Source organism: Diuraphis noxia, unplaced genomic scaffold, assembly GCF_037042655.1.
Source record: "Diuraphis noxia isolate RWA-SAM2 unplaced genomic scaffold, SU_Dnox_SAM2 contig0002, whole genome shotgun sequence".
NCBI lineage: Eukaryota > Metazoa > Arthropoda > Insecta > Hemiptera > Aphididae > Diuraphis > Diuraphis noxia.
Window position 1 is genome coordinate 19,946,981 of NW_028301712.1, and position 25,187 is coordinate 19,972,167.

Here is a 25,187-nt window from a genome sequence, read left to right on the forward strand (position 1 = left end):
TATATAAGGTATACAACCATACGGACATTATACATTATAGTTTTGACTAACAAATTTAATTTGCACATTCGTATATACTATAAAGAAACTAAAAGACTAAAGATTAAAGAAACAGTTATAAACTAACTATATGTATATAAACGTATTTACGTCCTACACATAATTTAAATAAGCATAGTATTAAGTGTATAAAACTTAATCTAAACTAGATAGTTGTAGGTATAGATATTTTGTTCAAAAATAATTGTTGTGTTAGCTTTGAAATAAAAATTATAATTAAAAAAATATTGACTTAAAAATCATCACTCATCATAATATTATATTGGCTTAAATAATTGATACCAGCTGTTGTCAAAATGCGATATTTATCGTCGAGGTAAAATATAATATTTTAACCGCTCAACGTAAGTACGATAACGGAAAGTGTTTATACAGAATTTAGCCGTTAAAATGCGTAATATGTACAGTACCTATACCTCTATAATAGTATACGTACATATATTATAATCCGTAATTGAATGCATAATATTATTATTGCGTATACTGTGGTGGCGCTTGTCGTCGTTTTGTCCTATACCTGTTTAGCATGCACCGAACAGCACACACCATATATAATATATATATATATATATATATATATCGCCGTTTCGGCGGATTGTTTTAATTATCAACCCATGTGGCATGTGTATATATATCATATAGTGTATTATTTGTTAGGTAATATTCAGGGCGTATAGAGTCATTATTATTATTATAATAATTAATAATTATGCACCCTGGGTGAAAGACTGCGACGGTATTTGGAAGGCACGATGACCGTCAAACTGCAGTTTTAGGTAATAACACTTAAGTATGCTTTGTAACTACCTATGAGACAGAAATTGTCGGGAAAGTGATTAACTTCTCTCTCTACTTAAAAATTATAAAATAATGAGTAAGCACTCTAAAAAATACAAGTAGTGATTAAAACCAAAAATTAATAGCAATAATTGCGATAAAAGCATAACTGCAATTAAACATTATGGGTTTTCATTTTTTTTTTCGAATAAGTGTATATCTTCAAAATAATAATTTTTATTGATTTGTTAGAGGAGTTTATATTCAGGATGGTTCACCAATAATGCTCACCCCATTCGTTTCTTTAGTATTTAATTTATAATAAATTTGTTTTTCGGAATTTTTAATTACACTTACGACCATATTTTAATTTATCGAGATTTTTTTACTACCTACATATCCTTAAATTCAATGTCCTTTAAAGATACAAACTTCTGTATTTCAATTGAAACATTCCCTCCCCTTCCACTGTAAGCTAAAGCTATTTAGTGGATAACTTTTCTGAAAATGTTGCCATACCACTGTATAAGCATCAAAATTAATTTCGATTATTTATAATTTGATTAAATTTGTGAACTGAGGATAATAGGTTAGGTAATGATTATAGGTTTTAAAGATATTTTGGCTTTGGCAGTTTGAAAATTGTAGTAATTAATATTAATCCATCAACATAAATAATCTGTAAATAGTCCAAGTATAATAAATACTATATCTCCTGTTACAAGTTTATATTTTTGTAAACAATTTTATGGAATGTATTACCCTTAGTATGAAAATTTTAATAACTAAGAAACTACCTACTTGTTTAAATTTTGAATTAGATTCATCGATACTTTCAAAATAATTACCCACTAAATAATTTACAGTTAAAAATAAGAATAACACCCAGCTGTTCTCATTTGAAAACAAGTTGGTACTGTCACACGATCTCATTTGATAACTGTACAAATAAATTCAAGTATTTGAAAAAACAGTCTTTAAGTATACTCAAAATACTAAAATCATAATTTTAATAAATAAATTATTAAAGGAAATAATGAGGACAAGTATGCTCATTGAATCAGCTTGTATAGTAGTTTACTGTTTGATTGCATACAAAAACGCAGCACCACTTTATCATTGGACATTCTAGAATTGATTTAAGTTTATATTTACTAATTAATAAGTATAAAATATAATAACAATACAGAATAAATCTTAAATTTAGTAATATTTATTAAGTATGAATATAGTTTAGATGGCATCGTAATAGCTATAATATTTAAAAATTATTTTAATTTATACTATTCAAAATTATACGATAATTTATATTATAGATAAAATATATTGCCAGAGTTTCAAATGTATCGTATTGGTTTTACTCCAATTACAATGACTTAAATTTATACGTTTATTACCGCGCTGCTATAACAATATAATATAACAGTTAATTAAGAGCGTTTTGAAACTATATTTCATATGCTATATAGCACAACATTTTATAATTTGATTTATGCGTTTGGTTAGTACAATAATTTGTATACGCTAAATCTATTTTAATGGTATTTTTAACTTTGTGGTTGTAATATATATATATGCAACAAACTGTGTCTCACAATATTTGTACTTTTTTTATACGATGATAAAATATCTCAGTTTCCATAGCTCCCCACATTAAAAAAATCCAAACATCGTGGACATGATTTTTTCAACACTTTAATATTATGTACATGGTTTTAAATATTCAAGTATACAGCAACGCATGTCAAGCGTTCGATTTATTATTGCAATAACATTTTAATGTTTTTAAAGAAAACGCAAAGTATAAATTAATTTTCATACATGGTGTAACAATATATATTTATTATATATATATATATCATCTATACAGATATATATACACCCATCGACCTAAAAAAAAGACACAAATAGATACCTATGAAGTTTGTTAGGTACCTATATTTTCAGACTTGTAAAATATTTGAATTTCAAATAGCCGTTCTTTGTTCCGTTGTATGTGATTACGTTCGAGATGAATCATTCAAACTTTCAAAGATGTATTCTGAACGTGAAAAGTACTTTGTATCCATGTGAAGAATACTTATATTTTAGTATAGATAATAATAATTAAAAAAACAATGCCTTAAAAATAAAAAGTCCCTCGAAGTTTTGATCTTATAAGTAAGGGCTAAAAAAACTTGATAAAGATTTAAAACATTATTATCAAAATAACTTCGAATTATTTATTAGACACAAAATATACGATTATGTTGTATATCAGTGAATTAGTGTTATTTAATTATTTTTAAATTTTATCATAATAACTAATAATTAATGGATGTATTATATTATACTAATAAATACTTTATTTTTGATATTCAACCAATTATAACTTATAATTTATAAGATATACGAAGCCATTGACAAGACACTTAAAATTGATGATATTGATGATAATATTTATATCTTTTAAAAAGTATATTTTATTTTTTCTCTGGATATGAAACAACATATTTTCTCTACTACTTTACAAGACTGATATTTATTTATTTATAACAAATTTATCAAAATTAGTGATATGCATCACAAATCGGATAAAATATGTTTGACCAATATATTTTCAAGGTTATTATTTTCGTATTTATACATTTTTGAATAAAATAAAATTGAAATATTTTTTTGGATGCTATAATTTTCAGAGATACAATTTTCAGATATAGTACCTGTAGCCCCCTATCACTTATGCATAGTATAATAATACATAAATAATTTATTATTTAATAGTATTTGATTTTATTTACTCATTTTGATATCATTATAAATTATGAAAGCTTGTTTGCCAGTGCAGATCTTTTACTTCTAATTTTCTTAGTTTTAAATAGTTTAGGTGATATATTATGTATTTAAAAAATAAATAATTTAACTACTTGGGAAAAATACAAGTGTTATGTCCTCTGAAGAGTTAAGCGTTTAAGCAGTTCAATCATAAATTAGTATAAAATTAAAACATCTGCAATAAAAGTCAAAGAAAACAATATTTTCGTTACTAAATCAAATCGTGGGTGAAGCTGTGTATATATATAAGTATATTAATATTATTATAAGGTTACTGAAAAATATATAAATCTAAAATTAATTTATTATTTAAATTGAATGTAGCTAAACTTAATATTTAACCGTTATTATCAAAATACAAAAAAAAAAAAAAACTGCCAGAATTACAACCGAAAATATTATTTTCTTTGATTCTCAATAATGTTTGACCTATTTTAGCGTCAACTGGTGTTTTTAGTCTGCAGTTTTACAATACATGTGTGATACACTAAGATAATAAATTGTAAGAATCTTTGTGTTGCGTACTTAAACGAATAATAATTTACTGTATCCGATAATAAATATTTTATTGTATGCATAATTAATCTAATACCTATATAACGATTAACGATATATTCTTACTCGTATTAAGACATTTTTTTTGTGTAACTAATTTGTCAATAAATCATTGCCATAAGTCCACACAAAATTCTTTTGGAACGTATTTATCATTTATTTAATGCCTTTACCTATACTTCTTTGGTATATCTACACTGGGCTTTATCTAGTTCGTTTTATTTTATTTTTTCAATATATCATATACGAAAAAAAAAGAATAAACGACTATACCTAACTATTATTAATGCAAAAGATTTATATAAACTTCTCGCGTTGCCCTATATAATATATAATATATACACAGAGTGGTAATAAATGTTTGTGTTTTTCTTTAAGTATACTTATGAGTTATAAGTTACAAGTACCTACTACTTCAACTAATTTAAAAACATTTTTTATTCTCAAAAACACAAAAATAAACTAAAAAACTAAAAAATGTGTTTTTCCATTAAAATAACGATAACTTCATCAAATAGACTAGAACTTATAGAGATATGGCGTAGTAACAAGTAACAATGCACATCGTTTTAATATGTGTGATCGTTTGAATACTACCTATATAAACCTATCTAAAATTATATTTGCATCTGAATATCATACCATGTTTGAATCCGGCTAAACTATTTTTATACAATATTTACATCAGAAATAAATCATAATAATTCTTTAGTACTGACAAATTCAATGAATGTGCATTTATTAAAATTTATCAATTTTTAACAATACATGGTGTAACAGCCAACAGGTCTATTTGACTAATGCTATAACCTTTTTTTATTTTTTTTTTCTGAATGATTTCTAGAGTTCTGCGCTATAACTTTTATATGCTATAATTTAATTTTTTTTTTTTTTAACTAATTTTAAATAATTTAAACTTTGTATTAAATTTTTTTCTTATAATCCAAAAGACAGGTATTTTATAAACAAGTATTTAAAAACAGCATTATCGTTTAAAACTTTTAATTTGATTACATAATTTATTTTTAAACAATTTTCAAAGTTTGTTAAAATTGTGTCTGGCTAATCAGTGTTTTGTTTTTATTAAAAGGTAGATAATCAATAATAAATATATACCTAAATGTTATCGTTATTTTACATGACCACGTGACGCACACAACCACCATTAGTCAAATAAACCTGTTACACTTTGTATACTATAAATTTAATCTTTTTAAGGCTTAAATCAATTGGTTAATCAAAGAAATATTTTGCCCAACACTGATACGTTTAATATTACTTATTAAATATAGTACATTGTAAAAAGTAAGTATAAAAGTGTATGATATACAGACGCTCATATCTTTATGATAAACATATATATATATTATACCAGATACCTAATTTCGGTAATATTATTTAATACGACCGCGCTTGCGGTGTCCAAATCGTTTTTCATAATATATTATACACATTGTACAAGTGTTATAATAAACGATTGTTTCGTCTTTTGGATTTGATCCAAACTCGCCACGAGTATTGTAGCTATTCCCCTATAATAGCGCTATTATATATACACAGAAAGCCTACAGAAATCCTACAGGCTTTCTGTATATAATAATATTATATATGCATATCGCGGGCCTTTGGAATATCGCCGAAACATCGAATATATACATCATTATTATAATTCGACGCGAAACACTGTTGCTATACCATATAGACGGAAGACTGGTGGAATACGAATGGCCTACGCTAATACTCGCGCACCTTTGTTTGTTATACACATCAAGTCGCTTTGAATAATATTTGACAGCCCAATTATATCGGCAGCCAACGGAATTTAACTCGGCTACGCGGATATTGATTCGACAAAATTCTGTGCAGCAGTGGTTCGTATACGTATTCGACATTCGAATCATACGCCACCGTATGTATAAATATGTATATTATATTGTGTGTGTTATAAGTAGGGGTGGTTCAGGTGGTTATTAGTATATATATATATATATACATGTAAAGCGAGTCAGCGAGACATTCGCGGTATAAGGTATACCATAAATACGTAATATACTTTATAATGTTACACTTTTGCCTATTTTTATATTGTATAATAATGATGTACCCGTGTAGGTACTATATGATATCATCTACCTATATATGGTTAAAAAAAGAAAAAAAATTAGGAATGATCGTGAATGCGTGGAGATCGTACAGTATATAATATTATACGGGCGATAAACAAAACGAAAACGGCGAGATTTTTATAGACGTATTTCAATTCGTAAAACGAAAACCCTAAACCTATATAATATGATGGGCGTATATTGTACGAGTTTTTTCTTTTTTTGTTTGTTTATACGTCTAGAAAAAACAACAAAACACCATCCACCACGGCGTAAAACAAAAGGGCATATTTACGACTATAGGTACGGTATACGTTTTATAACTGAAATGCACCGAGGAAATGTTTCATATAACACATAACGAACGTACCGAGTGTACCTGTGTATCATAATATCCGCGAGCGAATAATGCATACACATAATACATATATAATGTTATGTATAAACGTTATGTATAAACGTTATGCATATATACACACTCTGAGCCCATGTCCGGGCGTCGTATAATATAATATTAATATTTCTTTAAATTCCATTCGGTTTTATAGACAAATATTTGTTTACGAGCCGCGTGTCCGAAATTAAAACCATCAGATAAAAAAAAATATCCGCGTGCATAAATCGATATTGTTTTATACTTTAATATTTATTTTTATTTGTTTTTACTTATTTCGCTCAAGAGCAGGTACAATTTTATATTATCGCTTTATCCGTCACTAAATCCTGAGTGACAAAAAAAAACTCTCGAGAAATATGGCCATTAATCATCGTGGACTATGGAAAACTGTTTGGATAATTTTTAAAAAAGCTGACATCCGTGAATACATCACGGTGCGTATCCGCCATCCGGTAGGTATGGCATTTAAACTAATTTTAGTATAAAAATTGTCAAATACCATGTACAACCTATACAATATATTTATATATATAGGTATTATATAAAAATGCGTGTGTGTGTGTGCGTATGAAAAAATAAGTAAAGTTAAAAACATAACGTAGGTAACTTTACTCATTTTTTTTTTAATGTTGTATTCAATCTGTTACAAAAAATAATAACAATAAGAACAACTGAGGAAGTAATAGCTGGTAAAAAAAAAAAATAAATAATAAACTAATATATAAAGATGACAGATTAAACACAGTGTAGAATCTTCCCCGTGGAGGTACTACGATAAAAAAAAACATGAGTATTAAAATCGAATATTAGTTTAATAGTTTGCCAGTAGGTTCTACACTATTTGCGCTTGAGCCGTTTAGGAGAATTTCCAGGGATAATCAAGGAAGAGATATCGTGCATGAGTGAGTTTCTGTGGTTTAAAAGGCGGTTATGGAATTTATTGTAGCGTGTTTTAGCTACGTCTGCAACAAAAGGTAGTATGGAGAGGTCGTAATGGAGTGTGTGATTTGAAACGTAATATGGCGTTTTAGTGATTTGTCTTAGAGTTTTGGATTGATAGGTTTGTATTCTATTGATATTAGTAGGTTTTGCAGATTCCCAGAGCTGTATATCATAGACCCATATTGATTTGAGTAGCATTTTGTGTATAAGGAGCTTGGCGGCTACGACCATTGAGCGTTAAACGTTTGGAGCGTATATGAGGACCCAATGAGAATCGGCGGTCTAGGGTTAGTCCAAGATATTTGACGTTTTTAGAGTATGGTAGAGGTGTGTAGAGTTAAAAAGGAGTGGTGAAACAACTACAATTTGCGAGATACTAACCTATTTTAGAAATATTTGAAAAAGTTTTTCCTGAGCGCACAGAGAAGTGGTGATCACTAAGATATGATTTTATAAGTAGATATAAGTAGAGGGGATTGCTTTAATTTTGTAGAGAAGCCCTTGGTACCAAACTCGATAAAATGCCTGTTCAATGTCCCGTGAATATAAGCTTTACTTCAAGAAAAAGGATCTGATGTATTGTGGAATGATTGTGTCTGAATTGAGTATTGGGAAGATTTTTCTATGATTGGTAGGAGATATTTAAGAATCAGTTTTTCAAAAATTTTCGAAAAATAGGGTAAGATGCTGTTTAGTCTGTACGATTGAGGCATTTCTGTTGGTTTGCCTGGCTTATGAATCATTATTATTATTGAACATTTTCAGAGTAAAGGTTAGAATAAGTGAGCCTTATCATAGAATCGTATATAAAATTAGGAACAGTTAAGCCTTTTTTAGGAGATCAACTGCAACTTCGGATGCGATTAAGTCGTAGTCGAGAGATTTGTGTTTCTGTGGTTTATTAATTAGGTTAACTTCATGAGGAGATATATGTTTAGGTGGCATTGTCATTAGGCAAAGAAGAGTCAAGAGATGTATTTATTTCGTCAACTTTGATGAGGCTAAGTAATGAGTATAGTTTGGTTTAAAGTTGATGAGAGGTGTTCGCGGAAAATTTCTGCCACATTACTGAAATATTTTTTTCGTCATTGTATCTTTATTTATAAATGTTCAGCACACCCTTACGTACACAAATCCAGGTAGGGCAATAGAATAAAAATAGTTATGTCGCTGAAACAAGAGCGCGATATAAATATCGATGTATAAATTAATATAATAGTATAAATTTGGCATCATATTATTATTATCAATATTAGATAATATTGTTATTCATCGGTTAAAAACATTGTGCAAACCAATCAAATGAAAAACGTCGTTTTGTGTGTGTTGTCGTGTAATGAATAATATATTCCGACAAAACAATGCTGCACTCAACGCGTAATTTAAGTGATTAATCTAAACAACAGTAATATACGTAATATATTAAATCATGTGCAATAAGATCGCGTACACACGAAGTAATTGAATATATTTAAAAGCATCACATAATAATATATATTAGGGCAAAAAAAAAATCAAATAATTTATTTACTCCATGTGTGTGTAATAGTGTTAAACGTGAATGTATGTATATTATACAGTACTATGTAATATATTTTGCGAAAATGTTGGCCGTGTGATTTGTGTACGGCTGGAGCTCGTGTATATACCGAGTGTGTGCTTGGGAATTTAATGGACACGAAACGTAAATACACTGACATTTGTGGAATTGAATTTATTTCGCGGGAAGAACGAAAAAATAAACCGAACCATATAGCATATTGTATAAACATTGATTTTTACGACATCGTCGGTACGCCGATATATCTGCAGTATGTATGTATGTATATATACATTCTATTCCACATCATTTACCTTTTAGAAATATTCTTTCAAAACCGAAGTATACTTAGGGACCTACCCATAGTATCTACGGTGGCTAGGGACACGGGATTGTAATGCGATAATATTCGGCAAAAATTCGAGTCACCATTTTATGAATATTATATACATAATCAGCAGGGCGTAATATTTGCATCCGAAATCGTAATCAGTAGGTAGGTACCTAAGTTGCTTCCGAATAAAAAAAGGTCATAATAATATGTAAGTCGCCTCGTCGTGACAAGCCACTGCACATTTGATATATATATATCCTAGTTCTGTCCATAGCTATCGATATAATAATTATTTAACAAGCAGAATTAATAATTATATTTTATATTTCCTACTTTCTTTAGAATTTCACAAAAACCAAATAACAAATAGTCATAATACCTAACTATACAAAGTAAAATTACCATAAAAATTATTATGCCAATTCTCAGCACATGCATAACAGTCGCATACAAATTTAGTTGCTTAAACATGGTTAAAGTTTAAATTTGAACATGTACTTTTGCATCAATTAAGCATAATAATAATTTTAATAAAATTGTCATGAAAACATGATATATTACTGGTTAAGTTCAAAAAAATAATTACGCCCATAACGTAAGATTATCGACTTTTGACGAGAATCAGCTATTGAATTTACTTCCTTTTATAATTTATATTTTTTAGGAACGCAAGTAATATTCAGTCATTATCAAAAGGACATACCACGTTAATTCGTCACGTATCATGGCAAAAACACTATAGACACTGAAATCCTATACCTTCATACGCATATTTAAACTTCAAACGATCATAAAACTTCAAGTGGATTTATGCTAAACTTAATTTTTTTTAATCATAGAAAAAACATATACGAGGAATCTCAAATTAAATTCTCAAACCTTAGATATTAAAATTGTATACGTTTTAACTACTATATATAATTTACACATTTTTAACTTTAAACGTTTATAAACACGAAATAGTACTTATATATATATTAGATATCTATGTATATTTTTGATATTTTTTTTTGCTTTAAGGACGACTCATAAGGAATATTGCATGACGAAATTTACATACATATATTTTTAATTACAAATAAAAATTTTAACATACAAAAATCGAAATAAACGTAGACAAGTTAAAATTCTATAAAAAGCACAAAACCGTCTAAGTATTTGGAAAAATGATATCAAGTATAAAAAATGTTAATTTATAATATACTTTATAAATATTTCTAATATATACGGTTAAATTGGTTTTGTCGAACACTGGTTTAGTTGTAAATACTCCTGTTTTTCCGATATTTTTACCCCACCCCTTCCATCTCCTTACAAGTAGAAACTAGTTCAAATTTATTGAAGGATATTACGTTAAAATACATTTTTTTTTTTTTATGTTTTCAGAATATATCATAACGCATTATGACTTCAATATTACCGCGCCATATTATCGTGTGTGTATCATATCATGAATATGTCGATTTATACTGTATCGCACCTTAATTGATTTTATAAATAATACGATGCGTATTATAGTATTGGCAATATTGCTTATTGAACATTGTATTTATTTGTTTTAATTGAGTATCGACGGCAAGGTTATAACTGTAAATATTTGTTCCGTACAGGAATTGTTTGAGTGGACTGTATTGATGCTGGTTCAGTTGTTTAGAGGTTGTTACGGAGTATCTGTACCGTGTGAGTGTTCTATATCGCGCAAGTCTGCCCGTGGTGGGTCTTGCTACGGCGTAGATGTGTCGTGTCAGAAGGTCCCGAACCGCGCAAGTCTGCCTGGGTAGGTCTTGCTACGGTGAGGTAGGACTGACTACTGACTGATTTTGTGCTCCGCAGTCCCTTTTATAATCTTGGTCTCGCCTGCTGCGGCGCTGTGTACTAACATGAACCGCCCATGATTGTCTGTGGTTGGTTATTGCGTACGGTCACGTGACGGCGCTGGCCAATGCATTGGTTGTTGCCACCTTCGAAACCACGCCCACAGCAGTCCGATTATAATGCCGTTGTGTGTATAACGGCGTTGTTGCTGTAGTTGCCTAAATGGTGGTCTGTGGCTGGTTGTTGCTGTCGTAGCCACGCCTACCGTGATCTTGTGATTTGTTAAAGCGCTTGAAGATATGCAAACGCCGGCCTGTGATTCGCTAAGGCGCTCTGGCGCGTCCGTTCCGTTACAGAACACGGGACCGGCCGTTTTGCATGTCGTGGCACCGTAGCCGGCGTGCAGACCCGGGCTCCTTTAGAGCGCGCGGGTTGCCGAACGCTTTTCGTCTTTGCTCACCGTGAGCCCTCATACTGTTACCAGTGGAATGAGCATTTATGACATTATACATAAAATATACTCTTCGCAGAATGCACACGGGTCACCAAGAATAGTTCGATTGGGCAAGTTTGTAGCTATCGTGTACCATATTGCGACCGGTGCTCTGTGGACCAGTCTGACCCGCGCTCTACATAATACATAGATCCGGCCGGTACAGTCGGCGGGAGGTTGGTAGCTCATGTACGCCTCCCGACGTCAAACGTGCCCGCCGTTGCAGCGTTTATTCGCGACGATCGACAGTCAGAGTGCCGACCGACTGGATTCCGAATCTCATGCTATTATGCAATCGTATTTTGGCCCCAACGGCCCCGTATACAAATAACATACATATATTTAATAAAAGAAACTATATTTGATAATATTACCCGGGGAACAACACGACCCCGCGTGGCGTGAACAATATTATTAGCCTATATGGTGGTCACAGGTTTTAAAATATTTCTAATTCGTATGAAAGCTCATCATTTTTGAGCAGCGTGTTTTTTTAAATTTTGCGCGTCCGTGATTTTGAGTCAAAAATATGTATGCGAACAAAATAATTGTTTTCTTCGAATTTTTCTTCTCATGTAACAAATACGTCTTACCTATTGAGAGTATACTTGTAAAGCTAAAAGAAAGGAGTGAGGACGTACAACAGTATACATATTATAATACAAAATACGCCATATACACTTGTACACATAGGTATAATAATATACAATCAATTATGATTCAAGCGTTTTATTTTTTGCTCATTATTATTCCGTGATACATATACATTATACTATATGTATACAATATCATAAAATAAAATAATTTTTGACATTCTAAAAAAAAGAATATATTTTGTCATCATCAACACCGCCGGACGCATTCGTCACAGCACGTGCGCCATTATTATAATATTATTAGATACCTATTTGTCTCTTTTTTTCGTGTAGGTGCTACGCATTGCACACCCATATTATTTTTACAATATATATACGCGTGCAGTGTATTGGTACCCATATATATTTTTCTATATAAATTCGACAAATCAAAAAGTGTAAATTATTTTCTGATTTGATACCAAGTTGGGTCCACGAGAGTGAATATAGAACAATTAATTATATTCTTTCGATCAAATGTTTAACATGCGTCGATCCAATTTAAAAACTAAACATTAAAAAATATTAAATATTATCATTTATCAGTAAGTAGATGAACGATGACGATAGATACACTCAAACTAAAAACACGACATAATACCTGTATGGCCGTATATAACAATAAATAACAATCTATTATACTCGTATATTTATAATATTTACAAACTATAATATTTGTATACTTAAAACAATTTTTTAATCATCAAATTTGATATTTTACATTTTGTAAGTTAGCTTATATTAAAACCAGACATATTCGAAAGTTTTTTTTTACGAACTATTTAGAGTTGGTGTATAAATATTTCATTATTTTATTTTATATATTATAAACATTAAATATACTTACTGCATATTATACCAATTTGTGAAAATGTATTTTTCTATTGGTTTGACTTTATAAATTATTCCTAATTGTCGTTAATATTCGAAAACGATTAATAATTATTTATAATCATATAGTCATATAGATGACTATGTTTAGAGAATTTAGTAGTAAATAATCGATTCATCCTTAAGAATTAAATAATATTTTACGGACCCCATAGAAATGTAATTAAATTGTCCATGTGACCCGCAATCACTTAACAAAAAATGTCCTTAGAAATATGTTAAACATTTTTTGTAACAGTATTCTTAATAAAACTGTTTGCGACACAATGAACACTGATTCGTTTTTATCCTATGCACTATAATACTCGTTTCTTCTTCATGGAGAAATCTCAGTTCCTTCATATATAGCTTAATGCTACACTTTATAATATATAATGTCGTATATGGTTAATGATTATGATATATACGCCACAGTTCCACACTATATAATTACACGCACATATTATAATAGTACTTACGTTACAATATTTCATATAAAACCTACCTACCGTAATAGTATGGCATACTGTTTGTCTTATAATATTTGCTTTAATTGCGTCGAGGACTCTCTTATCTGAGTACACCGTCCTTAATTAAGATAGAATAAAACAAAAAAAATGTATATTTATTAGTGACAATGTGTACTTGAACACGATTTATGATTGTCTTCCCCTTTAATGTAACAAAATGTGCACAGAATAAATGTTTATTATAATATAATATGAGTACTCGGTACACACACCGTATACTTTTAGTGGATACCTACACAACGTGTACCAGCTATATGTATAGGTATCTACGTATTAAGATATAAATATTGTGTGGTGCGTGAGTGATGTACCTACCAGGACCGTAAGTAGGAATCTTCTATAGGGAGGGTCCTACCTCTTTTGTACTGCTTCTTAAAGGAATTTCCTGGTAACCACATAGTAAAATGTATTCAATGATTGGAATTAATTTGTTTCTATTTTGTTTTATTATTTAAGCTCTTATCAATTATCACAATGCACCACAGACATTATCAATACGCCTTGGGCACTCTACTATTAAATTAGTATTTATTCAGTTAAAAAATAAACATTTTAAATTTTAGAATATACTAAACATTTTTACATTTTCTACTTGGTTAAAAGAAAGGGAGGGTTGAACCCCCTAAACCCTCCTCGTAACTAGAGCCCTAGCACAAGGGTTATATTTACAATATATAGGCTTTTTCATTACATAGATCCAATCGTTATAACATTATGATATTGACATGATGTCAGGTTTTTATTGTTTTAGCCGCTTCTTATAAATTCTAGAAAGTTAATTAAGTTGCGCCGTGTAGTCGTAGTTTGTAGTTTGCGGTTTTATTAAATGTTGGTTTATTGTGGTAAAATTCTGAAATCCAATATGACTTCTAAGTAAAATAATCGCAGGTAATTTTCTCGTATTACTACGCCTTTGATGTCCAAACCTGTAGCAAGACTTTATTGCAGCAGATCATGTAATATATTCCGATATTATTCACTTTATTATATTATGATAAGTAGGTGCATGAACCTATATAAACGCACCCACGCACATAGTCTAAATATAATTTGAAATCTGAAATCTTCAAAAGCACCTTTATTGAGTATTGACAGAAATACAGAACAATATTTCATTACAGAATAACATAACAATTTCAACTGAATAGGTATAGGTGGCATACGTCGTATACATCGACATTATTAAAACGACGACGACTTAAATATTATTAATCATGTTAACTATCGCCGTGATATTATAATTTGTCTGATGATAAGATGAAAGTATGAAACAGCCTGCAGTAACGTTTCCTATAAATGTTTAGATTCAAGATAATTTACGTACACAGGTATCAATGTGTATTCATATTATTATTATATTTTATACAAAAAGAACTGTACACAAATATCCGACTAAATGATAACAATGTCAAGTATGGTATTACAATATATATTATTATGTACGTCAATAATCTAACGGCTAACCTATTTAATATCCAACATATTATACTTCGATCCTGAAATATTGTGTACGTCTACATATATTATGTAGGTACCTACCTACCTATACCAACCAATAATTTTCCCTTTTTTTTAAAACACGCGCATAGTGTGCATTATGCGTGTTTCGATCTAATCTATTCATATACATAATATAGACAGCAAAACAAACAATGAGTGTCATATAGGGGGATTCGAATGTATACAAAACAAGTTTTTCGGTTTTTCAAACATCGCCGTTTCATCGGGTCAATCAACCCCGCACAATACATATGATTTAGAACCAGTTTTCTGAATATTATTATTTATGATTTATATGTTTAAACATAACATAACATCCAATTTTGTCATAAAATGTGTAATGGCCAGAAATATTCATTAGTTGTAACCGTTTTAGACCCTTGAAATTTTGACAACTATAACGTTCTTTTTTCAATGTAGATCGAACTTCTGATAGGTATCCTATTATACTAAACTGTAACTGGTAAACCAATATATTATTCTTTTTTAGAATGTTTCATAGCACTAATGGACTAAATTAGAAAAATCAAATAAATTCGTTTTAAAAATAAATTAAATATAGGTACTCCAGATAATGCGTATTATCAATATATATTTCAATTCAATCAATTTTAATTTAAAACCTTTGCAGACATTTAAACGACGTGCTGTATGGATTTTTTTATGTATACTGGTAATAATGATTACACAACAATATAGTAAGTATTTTGTTTTTTTTTATTTTTTAAATACTGTACTTACCTATTTGAAATGACCTCAAACGCCTATGCGTTGTGTATAGTGATAAAATAATTTCAAATATAGGTACATGAAAGCTAATATGTATCGTCTAAACTAACTTGGTCGATGCACGCAATATGTGACCTTTTTGTGCCCACTGCAGTAGATCACAAGCTATTGTCTACCATTCAAATTACACGTGTTCTGATGATGTATCGTCATATATAGACATCAAACCATTCAAAATATTTTACGTGCAATATTCTATCACTAATGAAAAATATTAAAATTCGCTTGAATTGTAACAAAATATTTTGTTCCAATAATTGTTGATATTTTTCATTTTTTTTATTGTATGCAACTTTGTTGGATAATACACATTAATTTTTTTTTATTTTAATTTAAATATATGATATTATATATGTGTGCGTATGTGTATTTTTTATATACGTACACGTTGAACGTGTACAAATCGTAATAATTACAGTATAATTATAGGTTAAAGCTGTTTTCAACCAGCTGTTGTGTATGCATTATTGTAATTTCAAAGGACGGGAAAAAATCCAATGCCAAATCCCATAGGTTATCTATTTGTTTGTGGGTACCTATATTATGTGTAGTGTACCTACAACAAATGTATCACATTTTAAAATCATTTCAGAAATATTTTTTATGGGAACATTATAAAAATGACGAACAAAACACAGTTAATAACCATCCGTGATCCGTGTCTATATAGACTTGTAGGGAGATAATGATGACATACATCATGTTTAAAAATGTATGTTCATTCATTTTTTATAGAAACTAAATACGATTATTATAGCTCGATTTCATTTACAAATAATATAACCAATAGGTCAATATTTTGTTGCACTATTGAGTCATTTCGATCATTAAAAAAAAACAATGAACACATTTATTTATATCTCCACAAAATTTAATTTAATGAGCGGTGATAGGGTGATAATTTGAAAGGTAAACTCTAACTACCTCAATTATTCAAACGTTTTGGGTAATATATTGTTTTAGTTAACTAGGTCATAAGGAACAAAATAAAATTTGTGAAAATAAAAATAATTATTTATTTATTTATTGTTATCGTTTTCAAGTTTTTTACTTTTTTGTATGATAATTAAATGTTTTTATTCCTTATATTCTGAAGCAGAATTTTTTTTTTTAATTCAATAATTAAATATCTAAATAATGAATTTTAGATAAATAGTTGGTTAACAATCAATTATAACTTAGTACTTCAATTTAATAAACTGATCGAAGTAGATCAGCATAATACCTAGCAAATAGTATTAATTCACTAACCACTCATATTTATACTTAAAATATATACTTATAAGTTAAAATTAATTACTTAATATTACATATTCAAAATTATAATTACTTTATATATGAACATTAAACATTGATACACAGAATTCTCAGAAAAATATTTTGTTTCATTAAATATGAAATAAAAAACCTATGCTGTTATTTAATAAAGTAAAAATGCTGTCTTTTATTTTTTGTATTTATTTTTATGTAATAATTTTTTTTCTAAAAATTATATTTTCCAAATGTAAAAACTTTTAAGAGTTTTTGCCTTTAAAATAATCACCACGCATTAATTATATACTAATTACCCAGCTACCTCAAAATCATAATTATTTGCAAGAATCTACATTTTTTTTGTCTGTACCTATACAGCAGCCTGTGTGTGACTAAAATTACGTTTCATTTTAATTTGTGTATAGAAATAAGAGGCTATATAAATAATGCAATCCATTTATTTATATCAAGAAAAATGTCGAAGAGTTTTGTAAACATTTGTGTTTAAGTAGTTGCAAAGAAAATATGAGAGTGGTCAAATCAAGAAAACCGAGTAGCGCTTTTAGGAAACATTCTCTGCGAAATGATCGTAATTTATTTATCTTAGAATGTGTACACAAGCGGGTGTTGCTCGATCTCTACGCAATTTTAAATGTTTACCCATAGAACGTAATATTTTATACGAAAGGGCTGCTCATTCGTTTTGTCCGGTCACGCATATACTTTTATTACTATAATACGTCTATCACAACCCAATGGTAATACTGCAATTTATTCATCACTTTGGTAATTTGTTTCTGTAAACAAGTTTAAAGCGTACAATACCATAATTCATCTTTCATCTAATCGGTATTATTATATTAAAAAGTAATTACAGTGAACAATAATTAAACTATTTTAATTTCTTATATTTATTTAACTAGGATTTTTAATACCAAAATTTTTCTGTATAAATGTAGAGATTTTCGTATATTCGCCTAACCGTCAAAATTAGTTGAATAATAAAAAAAAATTATACTTATTTTGGTTTTGTTGTTGGTTTTGCATTTTTTGAGTAATTCAATCAATGAGAAAATAGCGAGACGTTAACGCAGTACATAATTACACCAAGTTATATTGTAATAATATTGTAATAATTGATTTAAGTATTAAGTAGATTATACACCTAATTGAAATAATTAAGCCGTCTACCATATACTATTATTACCTGCAGTCCTATGCCTTAATGTATCACTATTAAATTATCTCCCTTGCATATTGACTGGCATTAATTAATCAAAGCTTGTTTGATCTGGCAAGAGTTCTCGAGAGTTCTTAAAGCATTGGATCGTCCTATTTTGTAGCTATTAAATAGTTCCAAAAGTAAACACGGGCAGTTTAAATTGAAGGGTGACCGCCTGTCTACGCGAAATCTGGACTACAGATTTTTAGTTTCAAGAGCAGTTCATGTACAAATCTCGCTAAAGAGTATATTGTATATATTTAACGTCATTATACATAAAGTTGTTTATTTCATATAAGCAATGTACTACATCTGTAAGCTGTGAAGACCATTGTGTATTGGTGCGTATACTATTTGTGTTTTTTAATACCACACTTTATGCATAAAAGTGTTATAGTTGCCAAATGTTCGAGCACTGAACTTGGACTGAATTAAATATATGAAATAAACCACATACATCAATAAAATTTAAATACTTTTTAAATGTGTCATAGCTTTTTAAATACTGAAATGATTATTTAGTAATTCTTATATTAAAATAATTCTTACAAAAACTGCATTATAACGAAATAATTTTAAGCCAACTTAATGCGAGTTGGTTGATATTACTTTAAGTCAACCACATAACATCTATATTACAGTATTTAGGTACAGTGTGCTTCGCCAAGCATGATCCCCTTTTAACTTTAACAATGAAGTTATTCAAAATCTTATTTTGGAATTTTTTAATAATATAGGACATAACTACTTAAGTACTAAAATTTCATATTTTAAAATTTTTGAAATTTTTGTACTACTTAAGGAGTGTCCAAGATGCATATTTCTGGTTTTAAAATAAGTATCTCAATTATTATTGATACTGTAAATTATTTGACAGATGTTTTTTTTACTTATCAGAATCAAAATACAAATTAATAGTTATTCAGTTATTAAATTGTGTATACTTAGGGTGATAGTTCCATGATAATAGGTGAGGAAGGATATGGGTACTTTGACGATTTTGAAATTGTAAAATTATTATAAATCTATCAATAATCTTAATTTTTTAGAATGATCCAAATATATAATAAATACCTACTAGATCTAAAATTACATATATTTTATAATTTAATTAAGCTATTTTTAAGGGTCATCAAAAGTAGTATAAATATTTTAACAACTGAGAAATTACTAGTAAAATTTGCTATTAGATTTAGATAGGTACATCAACATTTTCAAAAGAATATCCAACGAATAATTGATATTTAAAAAAAAAAAAAAAAAAAAAAATGGGATTATTATTTTGAAAAATAGAAGTTTGTATCACCACATAACACTCATTAAGTAATAAAAAGTTCATGAATTTAAAAATATGGTCTTTAAGTTTTAAGTACAGGTCTTTAAATTCCAAAAATCAGAATTTGAATAAAATGATTATTAAAAGAAAAAATGGGGCGAGTGTACTTGGTCACCTTGAATATATTTTGTATACACCTAAAAAACTTAACAAGAGAAAAAAAGGGTGGTTTATGTGAAAACAGTTGAATTTTAATGGGGCAACTTTTTCTATTAAAATCTACTTTCGAATATTAGGAGTATAACGTCGGTATAAAGTCAAACGGGATCAGAAACGTAGGTTAAAAACGTACATTTTAATCCTCTCAAGTACCCTGGGCCAAATTCAAGAACATTTTGTGTATAAAACACGTAAATTAATAAAACATACATTTTTTTATACATAACTCAGAGGTAATTTTTTTATACTTTATAAATATACTTTAAATAAAAAAAACCCAAAATCAGCATTTTTCATATTTTGTTTTTTCCCCTATAGAAGGATTTATTGATGTATATTAAATTATTATTTATTCACATTCCTTATAATTATTATTTTAAAGTAAACATTATAATCTTAAGTGAAAAATAAAATTTACTGACTAGAAAATGTTTAGTAGTAAACAATATTCACTCGAACCAACGTGCTACGCTAAATCTTAAAATAATATTATATTGTGATATTATGATGTATTAGTTAGGTATTTATTATATTATTTATTATTTATTACATAATACATATTATATCGGAATCTATACACATAAACAATAAAATAATGTTATAATGTCTGAAAAAGGTTAGGTTAGGTTATTTCGAATTTTAATTTTTCACAGAAAAATACAAAATTATAATATAATATACATATATATGTTAACTTACACCCTACAATATATAACTTTGTATGTTGGATACGTTTGATATTTTATCTTACATGTACTTTTGTATGTTATAAACAGAGTATTGTAATGTGTTATGATGGTATTCAAGTATTTTATAAAAAGATTATAATAAAAATTGTTAATTAAAAAATTAAAAAATGTTATGTGTAAAATTACTAATTATGATACTCAAACAATTCTAAGAAAAAACATAATTTTTCAATCTTTTTAACAATTTATACCAAACGTTTGTAAACATATGTGTGTAAAAAAGTTGTTTCAAATAAAATATCTAAGATATAACAACCCCGTTGAAATGTATATTAATCAAAGTCGTGTTGACAAATGCTCAAGAGATTCAATTGTTTCATTGGCTCGCAAACAAGTGAGCGCGGTGAAATAATAATAATAATAATTGTCATCGTTGCTGGTCGGTGATCTATTGTACATATTATAGAAACGTAATAATAACAACTACAACAATAACAATAAGAATTGGAACCGTCAAGTTGAGTCACAAGATGGTGACATGGTGTGACGGGGTAAGGACGGTAAGGTGGATGCTTAGTCGGAAAATCCGCGGAAAACGTTTTGTTGATGTTTATACAATATAGGTAATAACAAAAACGGTGGTGACATATGCGACTGGACGTTATTACTACATAGTTTATTAAAATAAAATATGGCTATTAAGCACGAGAATTCCTGCGCGATAGTCGGAATATTAATAAATATAAAAATATAATTTTAATTTCAATATTTTCACGATAGAGGTGTATCTACGTGCGATTATCATTTATTATTCCACATTACCTATTACAATTTATTGTAATCATATTCTTATTAGTAGATATTATAATATTAATAAAGTGCTCGACTGGGGAATACGCAAACTTAATTTTCACCTGTATTTCAACTATCAACTTTAAATTTTATAAAGTATAAAATCTGTTAAGAATATGCTTAAAAGCCCTCTAGTTCATGAGGTACAGGAAAATTCATAACTATACGGAAATTCGACCACTCTCCCTTACGTGTTACAATCAAGACCATCGAGCCGCCTCAAAATGTCCATTGAAAGAAACCGCGAGCTTCCAAAAGAGGCTGGTACCAATAACCTAAGAATTAAAACGATAAATAGACAAAATACGTACTTAGGTTATTAATATTATACAGTTAGTGCAAATATATAGGTACTAATAAAATCTTGGTTTATCTTGCTTTACCTACACCGTGGTTTAGTATTTTTATTGAAATACTGCAGTTTCTGGTACATTGTATTCCATTCAATTAAGTATTAAACATTATGCAGCTATATGAACATGATAAATTGATAAGCAGTGATTCGAATTGAATCGTTTAACCGTATAGGCATCTTCATCAAATTTCAATCACATTTTGTTTTATTATTTTTAACATCATCAAATCGTTAAGATGTACTACATTTGAAATGATCAACGACTATATTGTAATTACTAATTATTATAGTGATAGATAGAACGTGGATTTAAATGCATTAAAAACCAACTAAATATAGGCTAACAAATCTAAGACCACACGTATATAATACTCGCTAAAATTATGAAATATACACAAAAATAAAAAATCATTGACTAATAATACAAGCAATATTATATAATATTATAGCCGAGACACATTTTAAATAAAATCGAAGAAATAAATGCATTTGTTGCGGTCCAATCAAACCGATGAGTCGTATATAATATATTATTGGCGGTCAGCTATAGAGAGGTGAGCTGACAACCGGAAACGACGGTGTACGAAGTTAGGTACGGGTGAGAAAGGTGGGTGTGCACGCGTGCAAATTATATTATAATAATATAATGTTTATAATATATATATGCGTCGTATTATTGTGCACGTATAGTATATGCGTGTGCGTGCGTTTACCGGCCGCTCGCGCGATGACCGCGACCACGGTCGAAAGGGGTTACACGCGCAACATTAATCTAAGCCTTTGCGCGCGCGGAAACGGCCGCCAAGCGTTGGGGTCTCGGGTTTTACGGGATGATGTCTGTCCGCGGTATACGGTGCGCTTTGTCGTCGTGGCGAGGGTTGCGCGCGCGCGCGCGCGCCTAAAACGCACAACGTAGTCGGGTGGGCACGCGCGCGTGGCCGCTCTCCCGGTCGGGTTAACGGTGACGGGTGGACGGGGCTGGTGGGGTGGACTCCCGTTTTCGCCCGGCCGCCGCCGCCGCCGAGCAGAGCGTTCCCAGCGGCGGCGGCGGCCGTACAATAACAATATAAGTGTATAGTACGTGCTGTACGGCGCGGCGCGGCTGTATCGGTTGGGCGACGGGTCGGTAGCGGGGTGTCGGGCGAGGGACGGTGGTTGGCTCAGTGGGAGGGAAACGGTGGCGGTGGCCAGGAGGAGCCCCGACGCCGCCGGAACAGCTGCACACGCCGAGGGGAACCGAACGAGGCCTCGTACGCGTACTAAATTTAGACGGCCCCGCCGGAGTAGTTGGACGTGTAACGACCACTACGGCGACGACGACGACTACGACGACGGCGGCGGCGACGACGGCGACAGCGACAGCGCGCGCAGTCAGTGACGTTACGGGGATCCCTTCTGGTGCACACACGGTCCGCGGTCCGCTCATTCGCTCCGTCTCGTCCAAATATAATAATAATAATAATAATACACAACGCACCGCGCGCTCCGCTGCACGGCCAGTCGCTCAAGCTATATAATATTATTATTATTTTCGTCACTCACTCGAGCACACGCGCGCCGCCGCACCACACGTTGTCACGCTAACATGTCGTCCGGGTGCTAGTCATCATCGCTGTCTGCTCGTTTGTTTGTTTGTTTGATTTGTTTTTATTTTAAGAAAATACATTTTTCTGTTTTAATTTTTATTTGAAAAGTTTTATCTCGTTACGCGATTTTTTTTCATCCCCGATCAATTTTTGCTCGTTTCGTTCGTCCCGATAATCATTATTAATACGTACTGACGAACGTCTTATCATATCACAATTATATTATTTCTTACTCGTGTCACATAATAATTATTGTTGTTAATACTTCGCGTCGGCTCCTTATAATACGACCTACGTACAATAACTACAGTCGTCGTTCGTCATGTTGATGTCTGGTGCAATGACCAATCCGGACACTAGCCTGTTGGGTACGGCCGAGGGTCTGGTCGGTAGCCTGGCCAGCCTAACTGCGGTGCCCGGCACCGGCGGCGGTGGCGGCCAGCAAAAGGACACCACGTGGACCAAGTTGTTCGTCGGCGGACTGCCGTACCACACCACCGACAAGTCGCTGAGGGACCACTTCGCTGTGTACGGCGACATCGAAGAGGCAGTCGTCATCACGGACAGGCAGTCCGGAAAGAGCAGGGGCTACGGATTTGTGAGTATGCCGTGACTGCACGACGACTACGTTTTTATTAAGCAATACAGTTATACGAATACTGGAACCTCGAGAACTTGACTACTAGAATTGTATTTTATTCCCCTAGAAAAATCTACTCCCATATTAATCAGTTAGATATCGCGAATTTGTATCCCTCTTTAACTTCGAGTCATCACGACTCGACTGTATAATATAACGATTAGAAACAATATCGAGCACAATAACGTCATTTTAACTGTTCCATTTCACATCTTTAGCGGGCTAATCAATTTTTAGGAGCAATCACTGAAAACTCGGACCAAAACGCTAATCTACAGTATTTTAAATGTGTAAAAATATTCATCTCACGTGCCACTGAGCTAGGTTTGATTTTCGTCGGCAAGGGGAGGCAGCTTGTATGTGGCTAAGCTCCGCATCTACCCCGGGTAATCCTCCCTCTCTATATAACACTACAACGCGGGCTCAATCCATTTCAATTTATTTTTTGATTTTTTAGTCGAAAATCGAAAATATTCTTTTGGGTATACCTAATAATACTTAATAGATGCGCAATAATATTATAATAATGTATACGCAACACGCGTTGTTTTTGTATATTAAATAATGTGTATATGTATAATAATGTAACAGTGTTAAATATTGTAATTTTTCGTGCTCGGCAGCTATATAGTGCGTCAGCGCATGTGTCTATGTTTGTATTTGTCCGACAGATGTTTAGGGAGTGTGTAGTATATGTCATTCGTGTCCTGTGCGTGTACGTACGTATATGTGTGTAGGTTTATCATTTATAGCTTGTGTGTGTGTGTGTGTGTGTGTGTGTGTGTGTGTGTGTGTGTGTGTGTGTGTGTGTGTGTGTGTGTGTGTGTGTGTGTGTGTGTGTGTGTGTGTGTGTGTGGGTATGTGTATATAAGTTATCAAAGAAGTCACTGGCAAAAAACAGCGACGATTTTTGAGCGATCGGCGAGGAAAAAGAAACG

The 25,187-nt window shown here is 30.8% G+C and overlaps 1 protein-coding gene across 1 annotated transcript in view; it reads left to right on the top strand.

Moving 5' to 3' along the window:
- Positions 1 to 23,326: 23,326 nt before the first annotated feature.
- Positions 23,327 to 25,187, top strand: part of LOC107174176 (uncharacterized) — a 42,694-nt gene continuing 40,833 nt past the window's right edge. The window contains exon 1 of the mRNA XM_015525027.2: positions 23,327 to 24,207. Coding sequence (XP_015380513.1) covers positions 23,932 to 24,207 — 276 coding nt within the window. The 5' untranslated portion in view covers positions 23,327 to 23,931. The remainder of the gene's footprint in view (positions 24,208 to 25,187) is intronic.